This window comes from Naumovozyma dairenensis, chromosome 2 (assembly GCF_000227115.2).
Source record: "Naumovozyma dairenensis CBS 421 chromosome 2, complete genome".
Classification (NCBI taxonomy): domain Eukaryota; kingdom Fungi; phylum Ascomycota; class Saccharomycetes; order Saccharomycetales; family Saccharomycetaceae; genus Naumovozyma; species Naumovozyma dairenensis.
This window is the reverse complement of record NC_016480.1, coordinates 55870-69206: the sequence shown is the minus strand read 5'-3', so window position 1 is coordinate 69206 and position 13337 is coordinate 55870. Positions and strand designations below refer to the sequence as shown.

The 13337-nt window shown below is 33.0% G+C and overlaps 7 protein-coding genes across 7 annotated transcripts; 4 read left to right on the top strand and 3 right to left on the bottom strand.

Moving 5' to 3' along the window:
* Nucleotides 1–1218: 1218 nt before the first annotated feature.
* On the top strand, nucleotides 1219–1629 carry GON7 (chromatin DNA-binding EKC/KEOPS complex subunit GON7; the record flags this gene model as incomplete). Its single annotated transcript, XM_003668266.1, has 1 exon — nucleotides 1219–1629. The coding sequence occupies one exon, from the start codon at nucleotides 1219–1221 to the stop codon at nucleotides 1627–1629; it is 411 nt and encodes a 136-aa protein (XP_003668314.1).
* Nucleotides 1630–2295: 666 nt separating this feature from the next.
* MNN11 (alpha-1,6-mannosyltransferase) lies at nucleotides 2296–3570 on the top strand (the record flags this gene model as incomplete). The annotated part of the gene is made up of 1 exon (XM_003668265.1): nucleotides 2296–3570. The coding sequence occupies one exon, from the start codon at nucleotides 2296–2298 to the stop codon at nucleotides 3568–3570; it is 1275 nt and encodes a 424-aa protein (XP_003668313.1).
* A 120-nt stretch (nucleotides 3571–3690) lies between these two features.
* Nucleotides 3691–4695, bottom strand: ATP12 (ATP synthase complex assembly protein ATP12; the record flags this gene model as incomplete). Its single annotated transcript, XM_003668264.1, has 1 exon — nucleotides 3691–4695. One exon carries the CDS (start codon nucleotides 4693–4695, stop codon nucleotides 3691–3693), a length of 1005 nt encoding a protein of 334 aa, XP_003668312.1.
* A 324-nt stretch (nucleotides 4696–5019) lies between these two features.
* On the top strand, nucleotides 5020–5376 carry PFD1 (prefolding complex chaperone subunit; the record flags this gene model as incomplete). The annotated part of the gene is made up of 1 exon (XM_003668263.1): nucleotides 5020–5376. One exon carries the CDS (start codon nucleotides 5020–5022, stop codon nucleotides 5374–5376), a length of 357 nt encoding a protein of 118 aa, XP_003668311.1.
* Nucleotides 5377–5602: 226 nt separating this feature from the next.
* Nucleotides 5603–6469, bottom strand: ATG27 (Atg27p; the record flags this gene model as incomplete). Its single annotated transcript, XM_003668262.1, has 1 exon — nucleotides 5603–6469. The coding sequence occupies one exon, from the start codon at nucleotides 6467–6469 to the stop codon at nucleotides 5603–5605; it is 867 nt and encodes a 288-aa protein (XP_003668310.1).
* A 573-nt stretch (nucleotides 6470–7042) lies between these two features.
* Nucleotides 7043–8069, top strand: RPL17B (60S ribosomal protein uL22; the record flags this gene model as incomplete). Its single annotated transcript, XM_003668261.1, has 2 exons — nucleotides 7043–7351; nucleotides 7824–8069. The coding sequence occupies 2 exons, from the start codon at nucleotides 7043–7045 to the stop codon at nucleotides 8067–8069; spliced, it is 555 nt and encodes a 184-aa protein (XP_003668309.1).
* A 1277-nt stretch (nucleotides 8070–9346) lies between these two features.
* On the bottom strand, nucleotides 9347–12367 carry SWI3 (Swi3p; the record flags this gene model as incomplete). Its single annotated transcript, XM_003668260.1, has 1 exon — nucleotides 9347–12367. The coding sequence occupies one exon, from the start codon at nucleotides 12365–12367 to the stop codon at nucleotides 9347–9349; it is 3021 nt and encodes a 1006-aa protein (XP_003668308.1).
* Nucleotides 12368–13337: the final 970 nt, after the last annotated feature.

The window sequence follows — 13337 nt, the reverse complement described above, 5'->3', positions numbered from 1 at the left end:
CAATGTCTTTTTAATAAAAGCCAAGTTAAAAATATGTTGCTAAGGCTAATATAATGAGTCATTAGGTGTATCAACAAAATCCAAGAAACAAGGTGTATCTCGCATTTAAATATTCCAAGTGAAAGACGCCATGGTTTTATCAAGGAATTGTGAAGAAAGGATTCGCAATGATGCTTCTGCGTACATTAAAAACTGTGGATCTTCCTTCTAGCTCTTGCAAAGAATTAAAGCGTATAGTAAAAATAACGTCATATCGCAATAACCAAGGATCCATTCCACAGATTCAGCCATTCTCTAAGAATATGTAGACATGTATATTCAAGATATAAGTCGTGGATCTCATCGTTGTCGTTTGTCGTTCTATTCAATAATAGTAATGATAGTAATAGCGAAGAAGAGAATGTCCACGTACTGAAAAAAAATTACGTAAATGTGTGGCTGAACAGTTTTTTGTTTATTTTTCCATCTCAAAACTTCCAAATCTGCTTCAAGGGGTTAGGTATCTCACTCATACATAAGGTTGAGGCTGTAATTTATTTGATACCAACCAGAGTGAATTTTTTATCGAAAGATTTATTTGTATTTTCTTTCACCAATATTCAAATCTTCTCTAAGAATATGGTCACTGATGATACTACGCCATATTTGACCTTTCGAGGGGTCAAAATTGTAAGTCAAGCTAGGCTCCAATTTGAACACCTGTTTATCTTATACTTATATTCCAACCCTTGCAATTTTCTTTGTTTTATTTTGTTTATATACCGTATCGCAAATTCAACTAATTTTTTTTTACTAAAGGATTATAAAACTAATTTTATCATCCAGCAAGAGCATAATCCTTCCTCAAAAATTGTACCTTTTACGTCAGTCACATGGAAAAGCTAACAGCTAACTGTTACTGATCTAGTTTATGTTATTATTTTTGCCTCTTGCTTTTTCTAAAGTGGACTATGCAGTGTGTCACTTCACCAGCTTTTTATGAGTGAAACGATACAGAATAAATTCTCCACGTGACGCCTTAACTATGTACGTACTTACGTACCTACAGTTACATAAACTTTTCAGTTTGAAAGAACAAGACTTTTCCAGAAAATCATCATCAACTATCTTGATAAAAAGAGTACATTCAAGACATAACTGGATATATATATATATATAGCTAATTGAAATAACGAAGAGTTTCAGATATAATAAGCAAAAAAACACGTACAAAACAATATGGGAGATCTTATAACCGCCAAATATTCATCTCCAGATATTCCAGAATTACATTTCACAATAGACGTTAATGACAAAAGGTATCAAACAACAAATGGGATGACTACGGGTCCCAGTGAACATGTTTTGAATGCAGGTCAAATTGATAGGGATAGACCATCTGATCCTAAACTTCTTTCAGGATCATCATCTGATGTGGAACCTCACTATACGGAATTAAGTAAGTTGAGAATGCATTTGACTGGATTACAAGATGATATTAATATATTCTTAACTGAACAAATGGAATTGGCCAAAAAGAAGAAAATAAAATTGCATTCTGAAGAAGAGGAAAAAAGAATTGATGAAGAAATAAATGAGCTGTTAGATGGAGGTGACGGAGATGAGGAGGACGAAGATGAAGGCAAGTAAAAGGGTAAGGAAGAAATCTCGAATTAGAACTAGTAAGAAACAAATATGAAGAAAAATACTGTTCATCTGATGACTCGTTGCATTGTTGCCTTCTATTTTAACTTTTTGATAAGACTATGTTTGGATTTGCAAAAAAAAAGCAAGCAATCGTCATATGAAATCGCTGCTACAGTCCATTTAAGATCTCATTGATTATATTACTTATGGATGACCAACGCTTTACTGCTGAAGACGTACACAAGTACTTCCTTAAGGGAATGCATCTAAAACTAAAATACAGAACTCGGACTAACTATATATACATATAAAAGCAATTCTAAAATACTATAATATATTACATGATTGAACCTGTCAATCTCATATAAAAACAAACTCTCAGGATAGTTCTGACATTATATAAGAATGAACTAATTACATATTTTTGTGGTGTTTTCCAGACAGAACAATTTTCGAGTTTCGTCGTTTGCTACGGCTGAAAAATATGGAAAATAAACAAATAATAAATAATACGTAAGAAGTTGGTAAAGGTGATGATGAACGTTAAATCTTAATAGAGTTATCTGATCTATATTTATATTTATACCAGTCAATGCAGGCCTATATCTGGAAGATTTCAGAGTACTTGCCGGTTTGTTACTGATATTTGCTGTCATAGCTGTCATAAGAATGGTCTTTAAGCCCAAATCAAACGTGAAAAATCAAACTTTCAACAATGATTCAAGTGCTTCATCTTGGTTCTTAGGTTTATCAAATTCTGTACCACGAAATAATAAAATATGGTTAAACATTAAGAGGAAATTTAATGTCAAGATCCTTTCTTTAATCACAACATTCATATTGACACTATACATTTTTTCAAAATTGTTTTATCCTTCTTCAATATCATCACGTTCATCACATACTCCAGAACATGGATTGTATATACATGAATTACCTGCTTCAAGTCGTTTAATTTTCCCTCATGTGGAACATGCCCCCGTATTAAAAGAGGTTGGTATCAATAGTCTCTATATCCAAAGACATGAAATGGATGGTACCAAAAAATTTGTATTAAAACCAGATGATAAACCATTAACAGATGATGAAAAGAAAAAGACAAATGATCAAGTTCTTCTAGTGAAAAAATCATTCTTAGATCATGGGAAATTAGTATACCGTAAGAATTCAGCTGAACCAGAAATTGTCATTGTAACATTAATTGATTTCGAAAATTATGAATTAGAATCTATAGTGAAGATTGTTCAAAATAGAGTAGATTATGCTCAAAAACATAAATATGGTGTTTACATTCGTTGGGCTCAAGAATTTTTACCCCTAGTGGAAAATCAAAACGTTTTAGAAAGTTATGATAAATTTAAACCAATTGTAATGAGAGCTGCTATGCATGCATTCCCTAGAGCTAAATATATTTTCTATGTGGATAAAGATTCTTTAATTATGAATCTAGATCTTTCATTGCAAAGAAATTTGTTGGAACCCTCTGTTTTAGACTTGGGATTATTGAAAAATGTTCCTGTCATTCCACAATCGAATATTAGAACTTATAATCACTTCAATCCAGAAGATGCAAGTATTATTATACCACAAAGTTCTGACGGTGTCCTGGATTCAAGTTCCTTTATAATAGCAAATGATCAATTTGGGAAAGTATTTTTGGAATATTTAAATAATCCACTTATAGTTAATTTCGATTGGGCAAATTTACATGCTGCAATGGGTCACGTTCTTCAATGGCATCCAACGCTTTTGAAAAAAACTGGACTTGTCATACCAAAATTATTAGCCAGTCAATATGATTCTACTAGAAGTATTGATAAAGCATCCTCAGATTCATACCATTATACAACTGGAGATTTAATAGCTTCATTGAAAGGTTGTAAAGAAAGAAATAGTTGTGCAAGAGATATTGACACATTATACTCCAAAATCAAAAAGAGGTAGTCTAAATTAATATGAAATCAATGTAATTTTAATATATACTCGCGGTAATGCTTCTTTTATAAAATAAAATGGTCTATTTACAAGTTGTTACGCCCTTTTCCCTAATATCCTTTTCTTTTCCTATTTATATGCTACTATAGCAGCTGCATTTATATTTCTTCTAATATCACGTTTATTTACATCATGCGTATCTTCAACTTCACCCCATCTTTCTGTTTGGTGGAAAATTTCTAAAGTGGCTAAATGGGCAATATCTTCAGTACTTATCTGTAAGTCATCTCTCAAGGATGAAGGTGCTGTAATTAATGGTGATTTATTTTGTAATAAGAGTATCCCACAGATAAATGATTTCGTTATTAATACAACCCTTTCAAAAATGGCTAAATCCCACATAGATAAAGACTTCATATAATTAATCGCTGCATTTTTAGTATCTTGGTTTTGTTTATTCCCACGTATCCCATCAGTTTCGCCATCTAATGTCCTTAGTTTGATATCACAACTCTTTGCAGACGATTTGAATCCATTTAAAAAACGTTCAATTTTTGCGATTATCGGTAAATATAACTCATCCTGCTTGGATCTTAAAGCGCCTTCAAATTCATTTCTTGGTGAAAATACCAATAAGGTATCAGTATCCAAATATCGTAATAATTGTTCATTAATTAAAGATCGATCAGCATTAATTTTGGTAATCAAATCTTTATCACCTTTTGCAACGGCTGTCTCCAAATCAATACAACGGAAAACTAAAGAAGTTAAGGGTAAATGATCAGTGTTTTTCATTGAAACGGTAGGTAATGTTGCCCATTCTTGCCGTAGTAAATATGCCAACAAGGGGCGATTCTTATCAACACTTAGATCGAATCCTGATGGTGTTTTAATTGGTTTCGAGTCAAGTTTGATCAATATCTTGTTCTCAATACATTTATCATCTAATGTAACTGTTTCCCAAAAGCGTACTCCTTTTTTCAATTTATCTTCCACATTGATACTATTGGGTTTCTTATTCGATTTGTTATATTTGATAGGAGCTATGGAAGAAAAAAATCCTCGTTGTCTCGAGGTTATCCTTCCAACAGTACCCACAATCACTGTTTTACTTACCGGCAGAACCCTTAACATAATTCCTGTGGCAATTCTAATATCTGACTTGATTATAACAGTAATTTAAATACCTCTCGCTAGGTATCTCTTCTTCAAAAACATCTTACTGTATTAGATGCCCTCTATTTTAGATTTAATATTTATTTTACTGGAACCTTAAAAACTGAAATATTATAACATGAAATTTTCAATTTGGAACTTTTTCAGTTAACAACAACAATGATAACTACACTACATCATGGTACTTAAAAGGTTAACGTATCAGAACGATCATTTGAAAGGTTCAAATAAGAACACGCAAGCCACTTGTTCCTGTTTGTTAATAATCTAAAGCCAATCATCATGTCCAGTTCGAGTTTAATACAAGAAATGACTACTACTTTGAGGACATCAAAAGGTCAATTAGATGTTGTCAATCAACAACTTTCTCATTTGGAAAGACAAGAAAAGATAGCTCAAGTGACCACTAAAGAATTAGATTCATATCCAAATGATGATGTATGGAGATCATGTGGGAAAGCTTTTGTTTTACAGAAGAAGAATGAATATATAAAGGATTTAAATCATGATGAAAATTTATTGAAAGATCAAAAGAAAGCTTTGGAAATAAAACAAAACTATTTGAAGACAACTGTAGAAAAGACTGTAGATGGGTTGAAAGCCGTTTTAAATCAACAACAACAACAACAAAAGAAATAGCTAATCAAACGCGAGCTTAACTTACTTTAAAAATACCTAGCATATACATAATTATTATTCTCCAACTAATAAAAATCAAACACCAAATTACGTAATATTTTGCATGGAAATTAATTTCGATAAAACGCTATTTAGACTATGCTGTATAAGATATGTATAATAGCATCTATTTGTATGATACTCATGACATTATCTGGGTGTTTATTCTTTCTTCCTTACTTTCTTTCTATACTGCACTGTAACCTCCTCTTTGAGAATCATTACGTCCTAAGACTTTATTTATGACTTCCTTGGTGAATTCAGGTAAAGATGTTAGCAATTGAGTGGAACGTGTAACAAATTCTGTGCGGAAATCATCAAATGATCCACCCCTTGTGTTCATATAGGAAACAACCATAAGATAGATCAAAGTAAACATTAAACTATATATCAGTAGCCATGAAAACCATGAAATCCCACCATTCCTTTTATTCTTTTCTGAATTCCCATTTTTTTTATCGGAATCCTTTCTATTGTTATCATCATCTTTGTCTTTATTATTATTGTTATCATCATTATCGTTATCTCTCTTATCTCTCAAGCATCCAGATGGACCATTAACATATAATTTAATTAAACCTCTTTGCCAGGAGGTTTCCACTAATGTATCTGATTTCAATTTGGGATCACAACTGAATTCAAATTCTGCATCGAATGTATTAGATCCCCACTTAGTACCTTTTAAGGTAATTAATAATTTATCATCAAATTCCTCCGCTACGTATTTCAAATTCTTTGAGAAATTAATCACTTGAGTGGTTAGTGCTTCTTTACCAGGTAATAACACCTCTACTAAACCACAACTAACATCATCATGATAACAATCAGATGGTATATTAACATTTGCTTCATTATTTTCTTCACAGGGATTAATCCACCATTTCTCTGTGGTCTTACTCGGAGGAGTATCACTTTCAATTTCACCTAGAGAGGCAAATTCATTAATTTGATACCTTTTCAAAACGGCATCTTTAGAGCATTGTATACTACTGACCAAACTTGGAGAAAATACCAAAGATAATATAAGGAGGTTATTAAGAGTAATTGATTTCATTTTTCACGTACGTGGAGCTTTCGGTGGATCTTTATGATATCAATTGACCTAGACGTGTGTGTGTTATTTTGATACCTTCCATTCTTGGTAAATAAATGTAGTTTCTTTCTTAACGGAATTCTTTTTCCTCTTATTAATTTATTTCAATTTTTGTTCCAGAGTAAAATATACGACCGTTTCTTGATTTTAATAACCCACACATTATTTCCAAAACTAACATCCAGACATTTTTATTCCTCAAAAATTTGAAAAAGTTTTGGCCCTAACTTCTCGTTCCTGTCTGCACAAGGCGATGGGATCCTCCAATTCTGCGCGGCTGGGAACGTTTTCCTTCAGACAGAAACTTCAAAACTTTCAATTGGACTCTCTGCCTAGGGCTTCTTCCAATACCCACAGTGTGTTACCTATGCCTCCGCCTAGCTTCCAAAGTAGGCTCACCATTGGGCTTTTGAAATATTCCTCCCACTAACAAACGTTAGATCAAAACAATATATATCAATAATAAGGTCTATTACTACCATCAATTAATAGTCTTTTTTTTGAAGATCCTAACAGAACTAACTATCGATAAAAATGGCTAGATACGGTGCTACTTCCACAAACCCAGCTAAGTCAGCTTCTGCCCGTGGTTCCTACTTACGTGTTTCTTTCAAGAACACTAGAGAAACTGCTCAAGCTGTTTCCGGTTGGGAATTAACTAAGGCTCAAAAATACTTAGACCAAGTCTTGGAACATCAAAGAGCTATCCCATTCAGAAGATTTAACTCTTCTATCGGTAGAACCGCTCAAGGTAAGGAATTCGGTGTCACCAAGGCTAGATGGCCAGCTAAGTCTGTCAAGTTCGTTCAAGGTTTGTTGCAAAATGCTGCAGCCAACGCTGAAGTATGTTTTATTTTATTTTTTCCGTAGAGTTATTTGTTTGTTTTACCAAAGTGATGACAAAATCCAGTTGAAGAAAAAATTTCAAATATGTTAAAAAAAGAGGATTAATCCATTAGCATGAGAACGAGTTTATCAAGATATATACAAAAAAATGATAGAATCTACCTGCAAAAATAGTATAACTTTGAGGATAAGTGTTAAGAAAATCATCATTAGCTTTTTTAGTGGATAAGAAGTAATTATTAGAATCAAGACAATAGTGGAAAAAACACAGTATGAAATAATAATGGTTTATACATGAATCGAATTTCTTTATATCATCGGTTCAAAGCAAGGGTAATTTTACAAAGGCTCTCCAATTATTGAAGAAATTAAAAAAAAGAACAAATTTTACTAACAATTTTTTTTAAATTGTAAATATTGTTATTATCAATAATAACAAATTTTTGCTAAACTATTAATTTTTTATCAGGCTAAAGGTTTAGATGCTACCAAACTATATGTTTCTCACATCCAAGTTAACCAAGCTCCAAAGCAAAGAAGAAGAACTTACAGAGCCCACGGTAGAATCAACAAGTACGAATCTTCTCCATCTCACATTGAATTAGTCGTCACTGAAAGAGAAGAAGCTGTTGAAAAGGCTGCTGAAAAGAAGGTTGTTAGATTGTCTTCTAGACAAAGAGGTAGAATCGCTGCTCAAAAGCGTATTTCTGCTTAAATATTCAAATAATTCGAATAAAAATAATAATAATAATAATAAAAAATTATATTACGAACAATTTAAATAAATAATTTCATTCATTATTACTATAAAATATAAAAATAATAATTTCAACCCGTATTATAACTATATATATGTATATATAAATATATAAATATTCAACATTAAGCAGTTAATCTAAAAATGGGAATACAGTAACCAACATTAAATGTTAAGCTAATTACACTCAGGTCCAACAGATACAAGACAAAAAAATCGATAATAGTTTTTTGGTACCTGTACTCAATTAGGGTTGCCTGAAGTTGAGATGAGATAGGAAGTGATTTTTGACAGTTTCTTTTGGAACAAGAAGATAGTGCAGCTATGATCTATAAATAAAAAGTAGAGAGTACCGAAAAACTAAGAGCCGAAAAAGTGAAAGAATATTGGCTTTGAACCAACCTGAATATTGCTTTTCTCACAGCCATTAGAGCGATCCCAATGAAAGTTTAAGTTTTAGGTAATCCAGAGGTAGTCGTAATACCATGAATTTTTTCTCCCAGAAATTATAATAAGATAAGTTATAGATACCTTTTGAAGAGTATATAGCATAAATTATATGCAAATAGCCCGGCATTAATTGTATTGTGATAAAGTACAAAGGAGATACAGCAGAGGATTGATATTCACCTTGGTTTTCTCATGCATATTCTATAAAATCAATGTGTTAGTGAATATATGTAGGCCGAAAACTCATTGAACAGTGATGTGGATTGTATAATTTCATTTGGTACCCCTTTTTTAGTGTCACAAATTGAAAGTAAAAGGGCGGTCTTGTTCATACATTACTTTATTGCTTTGGGTTAAATTCATTTCGAATATTGTATAAATCATGCATATTTTTTGTTACAATAGTCAAGAATCAAATGCCTCGCACTAAGGAATAAATATGGGTTAAGGTTTTCTCTTCATACGTCTTGTACTTTCATTGTTTCTTTCTTATGGCTTTTGTGTTATATAGTTTGGAAACATTTGAGTTTGTCAATGCACCTGACCCAATCAACTAGATTTCACGACATTTCATATCATGCAGGGGTTGAATGGCCTAAGTAACATTATTTCTAGAATAATTCTATTAGTATGAGTTTGTGTACCGCCGCCCAATAGATAAGGAAAATACACATTTCCCATACGTAACTTATAAGTTCACTACTAAAAAAAGCTAGTATGATGAGACGAATATATTTGATACAAAATTGTATATTAAATTACGCAGATTACATACATAGAACCTCTTATGCTGACCAGTATCTATAAAACTGCGGTGCATCAATAGAGATAGGTTTGATGTCTTTTTCAGTCTTAGAAGAGGAGGAACCATAATCGTTGGCGCCTCCTGTTTTTAACGTGTTAGAATCGACAGATGAACCAACGCTTAGTTTCGTTGGATTAGCTAAGAATCTTTCAACATCCATAATTACTTCCTTTAAAGCCTCCTTATTATCTATCTTGGTTTCTGCGTCATGATCAACGCTTTGCTTTAACTTGTTTAAAAGGATATTCGAATTCCTGATAAAACTTAGCCTTTGTATCAGAAGGTCTTCTTGTTGTTTTTCAATAATTTTTTTTTCCAATTCTAACGATTTTTCAAACTTCTTCAATAAATTGAATTTGGACTCTAATTTCTGCATTTGTACTTGGACTAATTGGTTTGAAAGCGTTACTAATTTTCTTTCTTCATTAGTTGCGAATATATTAGACCTTATTCCAAGCGCCGCCATAGCAACTTCAGAACCCTCCTTGATCATAGATGGGACAGATTCTTTATTTTCAATTCCATTTGAAGAAACTGGAGGGTTACTTGAATCATTTTCATTCCGTGATTCTATAAGCTTTGCCTCTTTAGAATCCACATCGTCAATATTATTCTCTTCCAATGATTCTTTCAAGGCACGATTGGTCATTTTTTGAACAGTTTTTGGATCCACCAAACCAACCAAGAAAGCAATTGTTGATAAAACGGGGTTATCACTTTTAGAAAATGGTAAATGAGGTGCATATTTTAAAGGGCCAATATCGTTTTCTTTCCCGTTCATATTAGACTGATATAAAAATTTATCTTCAATAGGTAACTGTAAAAATTTAAGAATACATTCCTCTGGAGATTTATTTCCAATAGATTTCGCAATTTTATACCAATTTGAACCAAACTCATTTATAGCTTTCAACAAATTTTGTATATCTCGCTCTGTCCAACTATTGTCCTTCCCAGCATCTACAATTTTTAGTTTCTTCACTGGATGAGGGGATTCTCTTTGGTTACTTGTTCCCAATTCCAATTTCATGTTTTCTTCTCTTTTCTCTTCTTCTTTATCATCATTTGTATCTAACTTAGCATCATCAGTTGTCCTTTTATTATTTTTCGTTGTCTCGTTAATATTAGTATTATGGTTAGTATTATTAGTGTTCGCTTTATTCTCTTTTAAAATTGTAGCATCTTGCATCAATGGTTCGTCAGCAAGAATTGAATTTCTTCTTTCTCGATTTGCTTTTGAAAGTAAATATTTGTAAAGTGCACTATTTTGGTCATTAAGATCCATCATGTTTTTCAATTTTGCTAATTCCGGTAATTGTAAAGATGGTTTGAAACTTTCAAATGGGAAAAGTCCCCTAGGAGCATCATGCTTAGTAGAGTATTCAGCAGTGAAAGGCGGTTCAATACTCTTGGGTAAATGTTTAGGATCTACTTGATAGTTTATAATGCCCCATTTCATAAGGAATCTATGAAGTCTAAATATTACCGCGGCATCACCTGAAAGGTTTCTTCTTGCTGCGGTCACACTAAAATATTCAGTTGGATTTAACCTATAGGCATTAACCATGAAATTTCTGTACCTAACATAAATTTGTGGTGTCTTAGATGCGATTCTGTTGGTAAAGAATTCTGGGAGAGATTGTTTTTCAATCTTGTGGATTTTATTTAAATCGAACCATTTCGAATAACTCGGTATTACAATTTCATGGAATTGTGGGAAATCTAGCTTTGTACTGTTTGGATCTATTTCCTTTGTAAGTACCACTTCAGGACCACTTCTTTGACTGTCAGTTTGCTGTGCATTTCTTTGTTCAGTATTTTCACCGACTTTTTTGTCACCATCAACGTCATCTTCTTCTTCTTCTTCTTCTTCTTCAGCATTTCCAAAAAACCCTTTCTGTGCGTCGACTTGTATATCTAAACTTTGTTCATCATCGACATCCATATTGTCATCCTCATTCATATTCAGAACCTCACTTGTATTTGTGTTGTTTATTATCCCATTTGAGGATATAACATTGCTGGTTTGTCCTTGTGGTAAGCCACTAGGAGTAGTTGCTTGTAGTTGACTAGGTTCCGCAGGAGCCATGGCATCTTGTGGTTGTGATGGTGCTGAAGTTGTGATATTTTGTTCGAAAGAATCTTCTCCAGTCGCCACCGGGATGGTTGTTTCTTTGTTTAATTTTTGGTTTCCCAGTTGATCTAGGATTGGGTTTGATTCTTGGTTCACTTCTTTCTGTTGCTCCTGTTCCTGCGTTTGCTCTTTATTTTCAAGCTTAATATTATTATCAAAACTCTTAGTATGGTCATCTTCTACATGTTCAAGTAAATTAGGGTTGTCTATCGAAGTATTTTCTTCATTAATGGTCATGTTGTTGGTACCATTTATTCGAGTGGTAGTGTCTTCTTGACTTGTATTTCCATTGTCATTAATTACCGATTGATTTGAGCCTGGTTCATCATGTGAACCTGGGGTAGGAGCGTTAACATCGGAGGTGATATTATTGTTTACATTTTCGGTAGTTTCATGAACAATTCCATCTTCCTTTATATTCTCTTCAGGCAAATTGGATATATTTTGGTCACCATCAATTGCTGTATCTGTATTTTGGGGATTCTTTTCAATCTGCTCAACATTTGCTTCAGTAACAGTATCTGTAGTCGGTCCCTTACTTCCATTGCTCTCCGTTCCTTCGATGTTAGAACAATCATTATCGATTTCCTCAGTGGTTAATAAACTGTTTTCATTTGGTGGTGATACAACATTTCCCTCCCCTTCAGTGTCTGTCTTGAGCAACCCTTTAGTACTATCGTTTGTTTCTGGCGTTTGAACTATTTGTTGAGCTTGTTCATTTTGGAGAGCCGTTGTATCATCTAGAGTAGATTTTAAATTATTTTCATGGGACGCGCATGATTCATCTTCAATTGTTTTGGTATCTATATCTGTATTTTCAACAGGTGTTGTAGTTTGGTCCCTGATTTCATTCGTTTCAGAGTCCATTGTTGGTTATTGTTTCTCTCTGTTCCCTCTCACTAGACGATGTTTACAGTTGAAATAGGTGCGACTAATGTAAGAGTAACGAATAGAAGAAATGCTGAAATTTCAAGCAAATGAGGGGATAGGATTTTTTGCCTAAGTAATCGATGGAATTCAAGGTACTATATCCCGATATGCGTCACTCTTCACTTAACTTATCTTCGATACTTCTTCCCAGTGGACTTAACGTTATTTTTCTAAATATTTCAGTCTTCTGATATTACATTTCGTTGTTTTTCCGGTTTTCATTTGTTTTGTTTTGTTTTGTTTTCTCTAAAAGTAAAATGATTACCCTCTCGGATATAAATACCTACACGTGATATTAAAATTTTGGAGACTCAGAAATTTTCTAATTTGAGGGTTTTGCTAAGGCTAGGGCCAACCTACTTTGCCCTTACTATAATTTTCAACCCTCAAAAGTATTACCCGGTTTTTATTCCAACCATCTCCGCACCGAGCGTTTCTTTTTTTTTCCAAAATCTCGAATTGGCGCAGTCGCGTCAACTACTTACGTATTATGTTGTTGTTATTGTTCCTATTTGTTGCCGTTGCTCTGTTGCTGCTTCTTTTTTCTTTTTCCAATACACCTCTCGAGCCGGAACATCCATTTCTGGTAATTCCCTTCCCTCATCAGGTAAACACCAAGTTTTCAACACGCCATTTGTTTTCTTTCTTTATCTACGTAAAGCTCGAAGATGAATTATCCGATCTTGAAATTTCCATATCTAAAAATAACAAGTTTTGAAACAGGTCCTTGGCAAAAAACTTCTCTTTAACTTTTTCCTATTTCATTTTCCATGCCTCTTCAAAATCTCAAATTCGGTTTTTGCATTGTACAATACGTAGGTAAGTAAATAACAATAACCAAATATTGATTAATCATTAAAAAAGCACTCTCTTTGACTAACTTGATCTTCGTACATACTTTTATTTT